The 15,775-nt window shown below is 37.7% G+C and overlaps 1 protein-coding gene across 4 annotated transcripts; it reads left to right on the forward strand.

The window, feature by feature from the left end:
* Window positions 1-329: 329 nt before the first annotated feature.
* CG42258 (uncharacterized protein) lies at window positions 330-15,233 on the forward strand. Of its 4 annotated transcripts, NM_132573.3 has the most exons (6): window positions 330-1,421; window positions 2,051-2,290; window positions 12,442-12,642; window positions 12,717-12,799; window positions 12,955-13,070; window positions 13,139-15,233. In NM_132573.3, exons 1-6 carry the CDS (start codon window positions 901-903, stop codon window positions 13,373-13,375), a joined length of 1,398 nt encoding a protein of 465 aa, NP_572801.2. In that variant the 5' UTR covers window positions 330-900; the 3' UTR covers window positions 13,376-15,233. The 4 variants fall into 4 exon arrangements, with proteins under 4 accessions (NP_572801.2, NP_001285155.1, NP_572802.1 ...); NM_001298226.1 differs by lacking the exons at window positions 330-1,421; window positions 2,051-2,290 and adding an exon at window positions 8,466-8,710; NM_132574.3 differs by lacking the exons at window positions 330-1,421; window positions 2,051-2,290 and adding an exon at window positions 8,466-8,710 and having other exon boundaries at window positions 13,139-14,299.
* The last annotated feature ends 542 nt before the right edge of the window (window positions 15,234-15,775 follow it).

Here is a 15,775-nt window from a genome sequence, read left to right on the forward strand (position 1 = left end):
ATATGCGAAATTTAAACATTTTTATTTTATTATTTTGTGCAAACATTTATGTGCTAAATCTAAGCATAACTTTTTATATATCAAATTGAAACAATTTTACTTTAAGCTAAATGCTACATTATATTATTACCACTAAGTATTTTTCATTCTGAATGCATTAACTATTTATTTTCGGAAATTTAAGAATTAAATACTTTATAGTTTGGCACTTTTCCTAGATTTTTACCTTTACAAAAACTATCTAGGCAGCTATCTAGATATCGCAATTGGCGTGCTGCTTATCGGACAGTCGCGCTATCGGCCGGGTGTCATCGCCAGTGCGTTCGAACAAAACGGAACAGAACAGAACAGAAATTCGAAGCGCTGCCAAATATACACACACGATTGTTCCGACTGTATCGCTCCGATCCGAAAAAATCCGAGATCCGAATTCGCAGGACAAGAGCAACAGAGCGCGCGCTAACGGATTTATTAAATGCACATGCATATATTTATTTATAAACGCGAGTTTCTGGTCGGGAACTAAAGTGCAGGTCACCGACGCCTCTGCCGCAGCCGCTGCCTCCGTCGACGTCGCAGTTGCGGTAGCTGTTGCTGCTTGTTTTTTTTTTTGTTATTACTGTTTACAGAGGTGCGCGTTAACTGTGCTAAAAAAAATATAGAAATATATATTTGTGTGCCTTTGTGCAAGTGCTGATTTTGTTTGGCTTTTTTTTTGGGTTGTCATTATTTTGCACACACAAATTGCGATTTAACTAAGTGTTTGTGTGTGTGTGTGGCGCAGCTATATATATATATAAAGATATACCTATGCTGGCCCTGGCCCCGCCCACCACGCCGCCCCCTCGAAATGCACCGTTAGCCGCGAAATCGAAATCGAATCGTTTTGCTGCAACCGCAATGCTGTCCAACGGCTCTGCTGGCGTCTCTGCCGACGTTGACGTCGCCGCCGGCGGCGCTGCCGACTGTGATGAGCGAACGCTTTTGCTAAGCGAGGAGATTGTTGTTGCGCCGCTGCCTGCGTCGGCATTCTCTGCCGGCGTCGCTGCTGCTGCGCCGCCAACGTCGCTGCCACTGGTGCACACAACAACAACGCAGCAAAACAACAACAATGTGAACAACAACAATAATGGTTCGCTTGTGGTCAGTGCGAAAAACATGGCTAATAATAAAAGTAATAAGAATAGCAGCAAATGCAAAAACAACGAGGCCAGCAGCAGCAACAACAACAATGCGGCGACAGCAGCAGCAACAACAGCAACGACGACAGGAGAAGAACCGGTAACAACAACAATAACAACTGCAACAACAGCAGCTGATGATGAGGATATATCCAGCGATCTGAGCGATAAATTCCCACGCCCCCAAAAGAAACCCGGCAAACTGAGCAAATTGGGCACCAAAAGCGTCGGCCTCAAACGGTAAATCTCCAACAATTACTTACTCTTATTCAAGCTATTCAATTTATACATTATATACAACTGTCTTGGTGATAGTTTAGTTAGTGTACTTATTCTCCTTACTTCATTAGCTATAATTCAATCTTTAAAGTCTCTTAGTTTTCCCATAATTTTAACTCCAGAGTAAGGAACTTACATTATATTTTCGAAAATTCTATAATAGGTATTAGAAAGTCTTTAATTTCGTGATTATCACTTAAAAGCAACCTGACCGATTGATTATAATTTCGATTTTGCCTCGCAACAAAGCACAGCTATATATCTTGAAAGGTATTCAAGGGATTACTTGTCGATTATTTATCCTGAAATGAAATTGATTTAGTTTGACAGTAACATGAACACTAGTTAACAAGTTCGTGATTTCTGAAAGTTTCCTGTCTTAATTTTTTTTGTTTTTTTTTTTTTGAAAACATACTTTGAAATCTCTTACACTTTTTCCGCTAGAGTCTACTGCCTTAAGTAGACTGATCTTGTATAATATCCTTTTTATATTTTAATCGTTTATAATGAAAGGATATAGGAGTATATTTTGCTAAGTTAATTTGTTAATAGGTATTATTTTATTATATACTAACTGTTTGTGTCCACAGCGTCTCCTTTGGGTCCTCGAAGGGTTCGATGGTGGAGACGCTCGTCTTCGAGACGCCGACGCCGTTGTCGGAGCACATGGAGTCCACTTTTGGGTTCGATGCCGCAGATACCGCCGCTGCCGCCGCTGGTCAGCCGCAGCTGGCGTCGACGCTGGCGTCGCAACAGCCTCTCGCCGGTGGCTACAGTGGAGACTATGCCAAGGGGACCATGGATGACAGCGGCATTGAGGTGCAGGAAGAGTAAGTAACAAACTTGATACACTGTAACTAAACTAAGCACAAAAGTAACGAATCCGTTAACCATATAAGGAGCTAGATTTAATAAAATTCAGACGAGTTCTTTATATATAGGTATTATAAAAACCTGCCCTCATGACCAAATAAATATACGATAGCAATGGCCAATTAAGGTAGTGGTTGTCTATGATTCACTATTTGCCCTACTTGAAGGAAATCTCTTATTCGCACCGACAAAATGACTAAAAGTAAACTCTGATATCAAGCAATGTGTAAATTTGATATCTTTTTAAGGTTCCTCAAAACCATTTTATTTGAATACGTAAAAGGTCCATACTAAAATGCTCGATGTAATGCACTTTTTAGATTTTTTTTAAAGTTTTTTTTTTATAATTTTTGTCAGTGCAATAATGTGTGGTTTATCGTCGCGAGTAAAAGTAAACTCTGGTATCTAGACATGTCAAAATATATGAGAGATATAATTGACTAGGTGGAATTCAAGGTTCTGCATATATGTTTTGGGTTTATTTGAATTAACAAAGGCTCCACCTCCTAGACATTTTTGTCTATATTTTTGTCAGTGTAACCATGTGTGGTGTATCTTCGACACTCATTGCAGGGCTTTTATTGTGCATGCCCCGAAAGTGGGCCTACTTTTACCTAATTAAAATATCCGTCTAATGACTTTTTGGCAGCTTTCACTTTTGTTTCGCTTTTGAAATTCATAGTAAACTCGGCATTTTTGGTTTTTGGGCCAATCCAAAGCTGATCTCTTTTCCTAAAGCCTTTGGGCAAAAAGTGCAGCTGGGTTGTACCAACAACACCAACACCATACGTATGTACATCGCCATCAACCCAAATAGCAAGCGATGAACTTTGTGCTCATCGCACCCAACCCCAAAACTAAAGCCCCACCCCCACCCCCCCAAATCCCCGCCGTTTTTTACCCACAACCTCCCCCAAAGACAGGAAGCTTGAGACACAAAAAATTTTTGAATCGATAATTACCGCTCAACGTCGTCAGCAGTTTGGTTTTATAAACTTTGCTACCTGTGTAGTAGCTTTAACCGTACACGTACAGTGTTCACTCAGTTGATGGACATGCATTTTTATGGCAAATCAAATGGGGTTCTAGGCCTTGAATTAAATCGAAACGAGGTGTATAATGACAAGTTGGAGCGGAAACAATTAAAAAGACATTTCAACTTGTGTTTTCATTGCTTGAGAAGCTCATTATTCGGGTTCTTTCCACGCAATAAAAACAGCTTGTAACTTTTTTTTTAGAATAATTAGAAATTGACAAGTATATTGAAGATGGCCCTAAAATATGAAACTAAAGTATCAAATTAGGAAAGGAAATTAGTTTTCAGCAAGAAAACCCGCCAAAAAAGGATTCGGATTGGCGAGTTGCCACTGTATTTTTGTTTATCCCCTCCCTTTTTCTATGCCTCTTCTTTCGTGTTATCAGTTCAATTGGAAGATGGGTTTGTTTGTTTGGGTTTTTCTCCGTCTGCCTTTTCGCATTTCCCACCACCAGATGGAACTCCAATTGGAGTTTATAATGCGCCGGCGCTGCAGTCATTCTAACTGGAATACCGTTAAACATCGTCATCGTTTCTATTACATAATGGCCCCATGTGCGTGTGTCGCCAATGTACGTGTGTCTGTGTGTGTGTGCATTTTAAAGCAATATATATATGTATATAAGTGGGTCAACTTCATTCGGTGGTTGTTGACCCACATCTTTTTCGGCTGCATTTTGTGTATCCCCGTATCTGAACGCGTATCTAATGGATGTGCCGCACCCACTGGATTCGAATTGGGCGCTTTAACTTTAGTTCTAGTTGGATTCACGCCGATAACCGAGCTTGACAATCGATTTTTGTCATGGAGTAGAGCTGCAATGCGATAATCTATGCCCAAATTATTCGATTATCTGTATAACGGATGCAATTTAAAGCATTCGATCAGTTAAATCTTTTACATATTTAGTAAAAATATGATGAGCTTAATAAGATATTTCCTACCCAGTTTTTGAAGTACAATTGCTATATGCTATTATCATTTCACAGAACACAACAAATAGCATTGGTTTTAAACGGCTGACAAGACAAATATAGAAGGTGTTTCATTTCTTATGATGGCTGTCAAACGGGCATCAAATCAAATTTGCTGACAATTTGTTTTGCTTTGTCTACTGCTGTTTCGTCTAGGTGGCATATTCCATTTTGGGAGAGATTAGACTTAACACATGTTGTGACCTTTTTGTTCGCCAGTCTCTCCACATGTGTGTGTTTCTTCATTTTTTTTTTTTTTATTGTATGTGGGGAGCATTAATTTGCCGGTGGAGCGTGATGTCATCAGCTTTTGAGCTCGGCACTTGCTGTAGAACTTTCTTTCTTACAGTTAGTCAGAGTCACAAAAGAATGGAATGAAAAAGGCAAAAAGAACGCTGAGAGAAGAAAAGAAAAACCGGGAATCTTGCGGCTCTTTATTCTTCAAATCGATTATCCAGATACACGGGGAAAAACTTGATAAACAATTTAGCCCATGATGATGATCAGTCAAATATTAATCATTGCTCTTTTCTAGTGTGCTATTTCATTAAATAGAAACAGTGTGACCGTTTGCGCTAAAAAAGAGCATTACTTTGACTTAAATCGAACTTTTTACTTGTTTTCTCTGCTAAAACCATTGAAAGGAGGCTGATTGAACAGCTGACCTCGACATGATTCTGATTTTTCTCTTTTTTTTTGGACCTTAGAAATTCGATCGGCCGGTGGGCCTTGCTCATGTCTACAGCTATGTATTGTGAAAGTACATCTCGCACTGTCCGCCTGTCACTCAGTCAATTGATTTTCCGGTACCCACGGCACACTTGACATGCATATAGCGTGCTCATCATCATCATCGTCGTCGTCATCATGATCATCACCAGTGGACCCAGTCATAATCATAATCATATAGGCATAATTATAATCATAGACAGACGGGACAGGCCCATTGTCACATTGTTGTAATGCCAACAACGGTAATTGTGCCGCTGGCCAGCAGTGCGTGTGTAATTGTTGTTGCCGCTTCTGTGCAACGGAGCAGTGGAAATTATTATTAACTTTTAGGCTAAACAAAAAACGAGCAGAAACAAAAGATATGCGATTATGAGGCCACAAGGTAGGCTGAATACATTTTGCCGCACAAAGATTTGTGCATAGTTTAGTATAGTTTTGTTCAACTTATGGAATTAAAGCTGTCAGCTTTACAACAGATACTTGCAAAACAAATTGGTTTAAATTGTTGTGATATAAAACAATTGTAAGCCCTGCAAAAATCATTTTATTCCATATGCTGCGGATGTTATAATACATTTCATAGGATTTTTTTTTAGCAAATAAAGTTTATTTTTTAAAATTGTATAGTATTTTAGTAGTTCTTTTCTTATAGTTATAATTCGAATTCTAGTGTCGACTTAATTTCAATAAAATTTCTCTTCAAGAATTCCTATATAGCAAGCATTTCTTTATAGCTTTTAGTGCGCACAATCTTGAATACTGTCAATTTCATTGGGAACTATGCCAATTGTGTATTAGTTGTTTGAAATTGTAACGGAAATGGGGAAAATGCGAGCATACCAAAAGAAATATACATACTTGTTTGCTCCTAAGCTCGAGCATTCCGTGAGATTTTCAAATGTTTATGTATAATAGATTTATAATAACTCGTAAATACTATAATACTCTCGACAAATTCCCATTGGCAATGGCAACAAATCGCCGAAATGTTATAAGTATTTATATTTATTTTCTGCTACCAACGTCACTCATCCATCTTCGCCTCAAATCGTTCGTTATCAATTGTTAGTGAACTTATCAGCACGCCGCAATGCCAAATAATTTCAAATCACTTAATGCCCAAAATATATTGTGCGGCAAAAGCGGAGGAGCGCGTAATTCCAACGGCGAATTAATCGCGGGAGTAGTAAATTCTATATTTAGGCCGCAGTCATGCTGTCATATTCAAATTGGATCGTTTTCGTATTTCCCACTGAGCATTAGCCCTATTACCCATTTACGTGTGCACCGTGCAGGTCGTAAAAATATTACCAAAACAAAAATGTAGACTTGTATAATTATGATCATTTCATTTAAAAGTTTGTAATCTAACCATCCTAAACCGTCGTTTTTAGTTGAAAAAATTTCGATTTTTCAAAAATGTATAATATACTAATTAGGTATTGAACATTTTCTGTGAGTAACTTTTAATTAGCAAGCAACGCCAAAACGATAATTGTTTATTGCCAATATTTACAGCTAGCCCAAAGTATCTGAAGTGCTAAATGGCAAACTGTGAGATATTTTTGCGGCACATTGTACACAGAGAAAATAGTATCACGCGTTCAGTGAATCATATCTAAATCTAAAAATAATAATTGAATTTTCGATCGTTAACACATAGATTTTTTCTTTTTGTGTATATGAATTTTAAAATTATTTGAGATTTGTTGAATATTTCAATTTATTTTGGACATCTTACCACAACTGTTGAATGTACGGATCTATATGTTTATAGTGTGCTATTTGGCTGACCACAGGTGTGAATGTGTTTGTGGTTTGTGTGCCGTGGTTTTTCTTGATTTTGTGTTCTGCTCTTATTTTTCCGCCTATATTTTCGGCTTTTTTCTTTTTTTTTTGACAACAATAGATGGGGACCCCGATTCTAAGCATCTCCGTAGTGGCGATGGCAACCCTGTTTTAATCAACCCCCCTTCTGTGTCGTTCTTTATCCCCTCGCCCTATTCCATCGCTATTTCCAGCAGCTTCCCCGTTTTTACCTTTATGTGTGTGTGGTTACGTGTTTATGTTTTTCCGTGTTTCCCTTGTGCTCTCTTTGGCTATTTTTTTGTTGTTGTTACATTATTTTCGGTCCGCTGCTTGTGTATAACAAGTGAGAGAGAGAAAGAGAGCGAGGAGCGGTAGAGTGAGCTTACGCTCTTTTATTACTTTGGTGAGTGCGCAAAAAAGTGATGTCATGTTTGTTGGCTTTGGCAACGTTGCCAGATGTGGCGCATTTGGATTTACGTTTTGTTTGTTTTCCCGTTTTTGCCATTACAAATTCGCGGCGTTTTCTCCCTTAGCTTATTGCGCATTTCATCTGCGCTTTTACAACAAAAGATACCAGCAAATACGTAAATCACAAAATTACACTAGGCAGCAAAAACAGTCTTCAAAATTTGTAAGGTTTCCGGCTGTAGAGTTTTGACTGCAGTAAAACAAAATTCATCAATTCGTGTCAGAAATGTATTTAAAATTACTAAAATAAGATATATATTTCTGATAATTCTATACAAATCTATAAAAGATTGGCGAAATTTTGAGAAAATATTTGCTTTGTTGTTGGCTAGTGTAATTTCAGGTTTGCTTGCAGCAGCTGCCAAAAATCCCCATACAAAAAGCACAAATTGCCGGCTGTGCTGTTTGTTTTCATTTGTTTGCCCGAAATGTGTAAATTTTCTAGCCAGGAAATGCGCGAAATGAAAAATTTGGAAATGTTTTTGTTTCGCTCAAAATAGATCGCAATAAAACCATGACAAAAGATAGACGTAGACGTGTGTGTCTGGAGCCCATTAAAGAGCTCATTAAAGAGAATGTTAATTGTTCTTTGTGTCTTCTGTTGTAAAGTGAAGCGCGTGCGGCGTCTTTCAGATATCTCAAGTGATTTACTTCGAATACTTCGGGTCTTAAGTTTGAAATAGGGTTGAGTTTTTCAAAAGACTACTTTTTATTATCTCAAGTACGTTGTTTTGTTTTACGCATTGAAAGCAAGTTGTATGATTGTGAGGTACTTGCTTCAAAAATGTAAGCTTGAAAACGAAAAGTAAACTATTAATCATTTTCAAAGCTCGTAAATTAGTTTTATTTGTAACATCTTAGTAAGATATTTATTTTGTTATCTGATAAAAGCGAGTGTTAAGCGTATAGTGTTATTGTTAACTTAAGAAGTTAAGGTATTCAAAAAGCGCGCCACTTAACAGTAAGTAAGGTGGCAGCCCTGGCAAAAGTTTGCGAGAGAGCGGCCTCTCTCTTTCCCGCTCCTGCAAACATTCGTGCGTGTGAACGCCTGCGTGCGAGTGTGTGTGTTTTGTATCTTTTACTTTTCAGCAGCGTGAAACTCAAACAGTCAGTTTCAGTTCAGTTTTTCAGTTTAGGCAGCAACAACGCAAAAGTCCGAAGAGCCTCCAAACAAAAAAAGAGCGCTCACCTCACACAAAAAATAAAAGCACAAAAACCCAAAAAACCGAAACGAAAGAAAATTACGCGCTCATCAATAGTTGCTGCTGCTACTTCCCGCTCTTCGGCTATTTTTTTTAATTCGCAAAAGGATCAAAGAAGAGAGCGAGTGGAAAACGCGCGTAGAATTACCCTAAAAGTGTGTTTAACATACGAACAAGAAAAGTATTAAGTTTAAACCAAAGAAAAGTGCAAAAAGAGAGGGAAAAATTACAGTTAACTGCGTGAGCGAAATAGTGAGAGGGCGGGTAGGCGGGCAAAGAGAGTCGAAAAAGCAAGTGCAAGTGGTTGAGAAAAAAACAAAAAAAAAACACTTGAATTAAATAGGAAAATAGCAAAAACAATGTGAAAGTAATTTCTGCTATTTGGTTCACACACACTTTAGTAGTTAAACATTAGTAGTACTCTTGTAATTGTTGTTGTTGTTGCGCGCAGTGAGTTCATCGCAAAAAATAATACACACACACACGAACAGCGTGAGAGAGAACGACAACGCCTCCTCTCCCTCGCACTGCTACACTGCGAAAAACAGAGTCTAGATCAGAATTGATGTCAAGATTTTGATACACATATATAATACAACATTTAAAATAAACACATAAATAATAACAAATAAGTTTTCATTGCAGTACATACCTAACCTAAATGAATAAATATTTCATTATTTAATTCAATTGAATTATCAAATTCAGCAATTCGCTCTGTGTAGCCCGCTAAACGCAATTAAAATAACTGTGCGCCAGTGTGTGTGCGTGTTAAAATAGCACCTTGTTTGTACATAAATTAGCCTTAGTCGCTGTTATTTATACTATATATAAACCGTATGCATTATACAATATATGCCCACATCGGTTGCGCCAGTGTATATATTTTGAAATTTAATAAAACAAATCAAAATCAACGCCGCACTGCAGTTGCCCTCTCTTCTCTCCCCGCCCTTGTCTCTCTCGCTCTTTATTTTCCTCTCTGTTTTCGCTTTTCAAGTGCAAAATTGAATTTTCCGCTATTTGTTTCTCATGTGCTTGTGTTTTATTTTTGTTGTTTTTGTGTTTTGCGGGTGGGGTCGCATAATTTGTTAAATTAATTTTCACTCTCCCTCTCGCACGTTACCCCCTCCCCCTTATCATCTTCTTCTTATTCGCCCGTGACGTAGTCCCTCGCGTGTGTGCCCCAAAATACAACAGCAAAAACCAAAACTAATTGAAAAGCTGCTGCGCTGCCGGCGTCGCAGTCTTCAAACAGTGTTGCCATCCATTCGATGCAAAAAAAAAATAGGCTAAAATGTAGCCAAATGTCTCATGACAACATAAACATATGTTTCAAGTGCTTTTTTTCAATGTGCCAATCTTTCATTTGAAGAGGTCCATATGTTCTTAAGAAAAATGCCAAAAAATTACAAGAAACTTGTATAATACTCCAGTAGCAAAAGGAAAATATATCATTTCGAATAATAATTAACGTTTTATAATGAAAGCTACAATATATTATTGCAGTGAGACCCAAAAACAATTTAAAATTTAACTAATTCATTCATTCTTAAATAATGGACACAGTCTCAATAAATGAAAAACCTAATGAATGAAGTAGAATAAAAAAAATTTATCTAATATCGTATCTTATCACATAAAAAGGCTAAACAAAAGTTAGCATAATGCATTGTGTCCGCATGGCAAACCACTGATAAAGATCACCTGCTCGTTTAAGCCTTGTGTATAGCTATTAACTAGCCAGAAAATGTCCAAGCGTTCAGCACCATTAGATCGTTGGTGGCAAACATAATTAATGCGATCATCTTTGAGTTCGCTTTTCCCCAGCTGATGCTGCTTCTTCTGCTTCTGTTTCCCATTTACAGCTCATGTTCCACCTCCTCTTCGTGTCTTCTCCATCTATTCACTCCGCCTCCTGCTTCGCAGTAATGGCAACAAGTATTTTTCCCATATTTTTCAGTTGTTTAATTTGCTGTGGGGCACTTGAAGTCGCGTTTATGAGTTAGTGGTAACTCCTTAAACTTTTTCTCTACTTCAACTTAACAAGCATTTTGTTCCGAAGAAAAAACGTTTAATAATGCTTTGAGCCGAAACAAGATGAAAACGTTCATCTATTTTTTTTTATTTTGTTATTTGTTATTTGCCTAAAACTTGTTTTTCGAGCTTGTAACACTCGTGTTTTGTTGATGGTCGTGTTCTTGTTCCAGTTGCTACAGGACGCTGTCGATATAGTGTACTAACGCGTTGAGTTAGAGTTCATAGACACAGCATAGAAATCAATATTGTAACAATTATAGAGATGCTACGACTATCAAAGTACACACATTTATTTTCATTGTTTTATAAGTCCTTATTGTAATATTTCTTTATTTCACGTTCTATAGTTGAATAAAAAGTACACTTCCTTTTTTTTATCAAATTTTATTAATATTATTTATTTAATATTTGCCTAACAAAGCTTGTTCGCACTGTAGAGCGTGCCCTGTATCAATTTTTCCATATCAATTTCGGCACATGACGTAATCTTCACATGTTCAACAGCAGCAACAACAACAACAGCAACAAAAAAGAAATAATTACAACAACAAGCACACTGAGTTATGAAGTGTATTTGAAATGTAAACAGATAAAAAACTGTGTTGTGTGGGGGAGGAGGAGGGGTCTTTATATAGTGAACGGGTTGTCTGATTCGATTGTAGGCTGTTTATTTTTTGCTACTTCTTCTGGTTCTCGAATTTTTTTTTTTTTTTTGTCGACAGGTTTCTCTAATGGTTTTTCCACTTAGTGGTTCAAAGTTCTGGGACAATAAAACCGAATGCTGGGAAGATGTAGGAAATGAATGTCCCAAGGGCCATTGGATGGATGGCGGAGATTGAGATCTTACAAGTTAGATCTGCCATTCCAGTTCTTTGATCGTACAGTGCGTTTCGGCTCTGTAAGTCTCGGGCTTTTCGTACAACCAACCAGCCATAAATGAAGTCATCGACATAAACCAGTTATAAAGATAAAAAAAAAATAAGTTGCCCATCCAGCAAAACTGTGCTATAAAACCTAATTTATTTCTGAACTGATTTCTCAAATTGCTGGTTTTCTATTGGGCATAAAAAAGTTGTCATTACTCATAAAATGCAGTCGATCCATTTTTTTCGCCAGTGCAGCTGATTAAGCTAAATATAATATAAATATTTTAAGACTAAAGCAAACGCATTGCATTTCTGGATGCTCTAAAAATGTTTCAAAAATGTCTTCCACAAAACAATAATAGTGCCAATGATCCCCCAATGACCAAAAAAAAATCAAAATCTGGAACACTTTGCCCCAGTATTGATTTAACTTCTTTGATCCAGTGACCTGCTGATATTTGTGTTAGTGGCAGAAGTCAGACTTCGTTTTCGTTGCCAACAAAATGTAAGGCAACGAATATTTGCTTGAATCCGCCGTAAATCTGTATAACTCCTGGATGAAAAGTGCCATTTTGGACGCGGAAAAGCAGATTATTCAGTAGTAATGTATTGTAGTTCACATTTCGAAATTTATCACATGAACCTGGTCAAAATACAGAGAGAAAATCGTATTTCGCTGGTAGTTGCAATCAATTGAATCAGATATTTAGCTAAAAGCCAATTGCCAAATGACTTAATTTAATTGACATTGAGGTGGCTCCTCAGTAGATGACGCACTTGCTCAGCTATTTTAAGGTCACATGCGCCGATGCGTGATTTTAGTGCTCGCCGGTTCCCATCCCCCCAACAAACCGCCCCCTCTCGTAATCGCGATATAAAACACACTGCACATCAACCACTGCACATATATAGATATACATCATTCTATATATTAGAAAATGCCTAATTCGATTTGTGTTGCCTGCTCTGCTCATTTCCAGATCGGAGCGTTCGATAGTGCGCGTTTCAATCTACAACAGCAGCCAGCCGCAAGTAATCTGTCCACCGGCGGAGTATCTGGACTTTCCGGAGTTCAACTACAGCAGCAACCTCTTAGACTATAATACGATGGCCACGACGGCGGCGGGGATCCAACAGCAGCAGGTGATTGGCCTGGGAGCGGCATACGATCGACAGCAAAGGTGGGTGGCCATAATTATGGGCACAATATTACGTAAATATATTATCGTCTCTTGGGTAATATCCTCCATTGCAGCACCGATTCCGGCTGGGACAATCCCTTTCGACCAGGCGGCGATCTGTCCAGAGAGGCTGATGAAATTGTCAATATGATCAGAGGTAAGTACTACTTGATCAAGTCGATCAAGATCAAAAATTATAGTGATGTGCGTGGGGGGGGGGGGGTACAACATACATACATACATATATTTACATTCCTCTCTTATAGACCCCAGTTATTCGATCTGTGTGTAATAAAATACCCTTACTTTCAGGTGGCAAGCCCATCACACCCACAGAGGAGCGTACAATTGGCAACGGGAGCGCCCAGCATGCGGACGACAATTGCAACGGCGGTACGGCGATCGGCGAGAGTGTAATCAAATCAAATGTGAGATTGGATATTGGTTAACTATCCCAATGTAAAATATGTGACTAAAGGGTCTATGTCATTTGCAGCTCTCGCAGAATCTAGCAACAGCACAAAATGGTACAAATTCCCATGCCTCTGCAACTGCCGACGCTGGCGCCGGAAAAGCAGCGACGGCGACCGAGCTGAGCGGCGGAACCGGAAACAATGGGGTCACCTCGCTGGGACAGGTGTCCAAACAGGTGGTTCCCGGACCGACGTCCGCTAGTCATGTGGTCATCGACGAGAAGAAGAACAAGAAGAAGGGCTGCTGTGTCCTTCAATAATTGGGGCAAATAGCGGGGGACGCGATGAGCAGATTTGTGGGGTAGGGGGGGAGGGGCGGTCATTTTCCTGCTAGCCCTGTTTTTTGATGTTAATGTTTTTTTGGACGAAATGGAGCCAAGCTGTTAATATATTTCATGCCGCATAAATCGCTTTGCTTCGCTTTGCAAGAGGAGACCAAAACCGATACCAGAGATTGAGATTCAGACAACACAAGAATGAACTAGAGGAACATTAGGAAAACCAAGCTCTCTGACCAACAGCAGCCACAGTGAGAACCAACATTTATGCAACACCCTGCAGCGGTTGCTCCAGCTTCGAAACATAAGTCGATGAACACTTCAACATTTGAATTGTAAACCTGAAGGCCGCACTTATATATGTTTATATATATATATATTTATATATATATATGATATATATATATCTGTTTGTCTGCAGGCGATGCTATATTGCAATTCACCATTATTATATATATATATATATTATTTTTTTCCCCCTTTTTCTGTAATGTGACTCGACCTGCATATGTGTATTATAAAAATTATTGTATGCATATATGTGAATTTATTTTTTTTTTTTTTGTAATTGTAAAATTTAGTGCGGCTTTTTTAAAAAATGAAAAGGATGTAGGGACGTTTAACAAGTAAAAACTAAAAGAACAAAAAAATAACGAAAAACGTTTTGCTTGCATGCATAATGGATACAAAATCGAAAAAAAAAATTTAACATAAAGAATAATGTATTTATTTTTATTTATATGATGACGATGAAGCAGATGAAAGTAAATTAAATGTTAAACCTTAAAACAAATATACACACACACACACGTACATATACAAATACACACACACACATACGCATATATACTATACGATATATGAGATGAAATGAATGACGCAATAAAGCAAAACGAGATGAACCGGAAATAGTAGAAAAAGAAAACTAATTAAAAAAAATCCCAATTTTCTAAGGCTAAATAATGAGTAATTATTTTGTATCATTATTTACATGAGGCAGACAATTGAAAACCGGGTGCGCTGACTTTTGGGCCCACTGTAGCGGCTGATCAAAGGAAAGCGGTGCTGAAGAAAGAGGGCGAAAATGGTAGAAAAGGTCTTAGTTCTTTGAGCAGAATATATACATATATATATATATATAGAAAGAAAGGCTTTGAAGAAACCGAAATCCCAAGACAAAAGCTTAGAAATGAGGCCAGAGAAAGTATATAAAAAGGAAGAACCACCGTTTTTCAGCTTAGTTAAGCACAATACAACCACCCCTCACAACCAACCAACCAACCGACCCAACCCCCCATTTCTCCAACCCCTTTCACTCAGTATTTTTCTCAGTTTGAACGCAAATCAAAAGCAGAAAAATGAATGAAATGGCAAACAAATACGCAAAAGTAATATGCAGGTAAATCGAGCAAAGCGAGGTACAAGAATGTTTACACAGAGAGAAAAGCAGCAACCAAATAGCTAAAGAATGTAATGAGAACACCGAAATGGACAGCCACACCCACAAATATGTAACACTCACACACTCTCAGACACACACCTACAAACCCACACACCAACAGCCTAAGCATCAATGTGCTGCATTTGATAAACGTAATGAAAAACAAAAAATAAATTAAATATATATATATATATATATATACACACACACAGATATATGAAATAGCAATATTGTTTCAACTGAATATAAGCAAACAGCAAAAGGAATATTCCAAAGTCCGCAAATGAAGATAAACAAATCCGTAAACTAAATCCATCGGAGGGTTAAAAAAAAACAGCAGCCAGTACAGCAATAAAATCAATATTTAATATTGTAAATTTCCGATTCCAAAAAGAAAGCAAAAACCTATTTAAAACAAAAAAAAAAACCAACAAAATGTTAAGTTATTGTATAAAAAAAATCCTAAATAAAAAACAAAAGCAAAAATGAATGAATGAATGTGTGTATTATTTCAAAGTATAGCATAACTTTTGGGGCTGCCAAAAGTGAAGTCAATTTCTAGGCTTTTTATAAATAAATATGTACATACATACAAACATCGCGTGGGATCCAAAGAGCAAAAGAGATAGAAATGCCTTATTGATTGATGAATGCTTTTAGTTCATTCGATCGACGGATAATTGATTGCAATTGTTTAAGGCAAACAAATCGCTTAATGCTTCCGCATCGACCAAATTTAGTATTCCAATCGATGAACAACAAAACGAGGAACTGCCAAAGAACCTTTCACCCAATCGCCGCACAAATCGCCGAAATTAGGCAAAAACCAATACGTAGAAATCGAATTTGTTAATGGCTAATTAATCGCATGGCGCAACTGCATAATTATATTTGCCAAATGTGCGGCTTAAGCTTATTAAAATGTGAATACTCTAATACCC

Source organism: Drosophila melanogaster, chromosome X (genome assembly GCF_000001215.4).
Source record: "Drosophila melanogaster chromosome X".
NCBI classification, from domain to species: domain Eukaryota; kingdom Metazoa; phylum Arthropoda; class Insecta; order Diptera; family Drosophilidae; genus Drosophila; species Drosophila melanogaster.

Coding starts and splice junctions, on each gene's coding strand:
- CG42258 (NM_132573.3), top strand. CDS start 901: ATGCTGTCCAACGGCTCTGCTGGCGTCTCTGCCGACGTTGACGTCGCC. Junction 1,422..2,050: donor AAAAGCGTCGGCCTCAAACG/GTAAATCTCCAA, acceptor TTGTGTCCACAG/CGTCTCCTTTGGGTCCTCGA. Junction 12,643..12,716: donor GCATACGATCGACAGCAAAG/GTGGGTGGCCAT, acceptor CCTCCATTGCAG/CACCGATTCCGGCTGGGACA.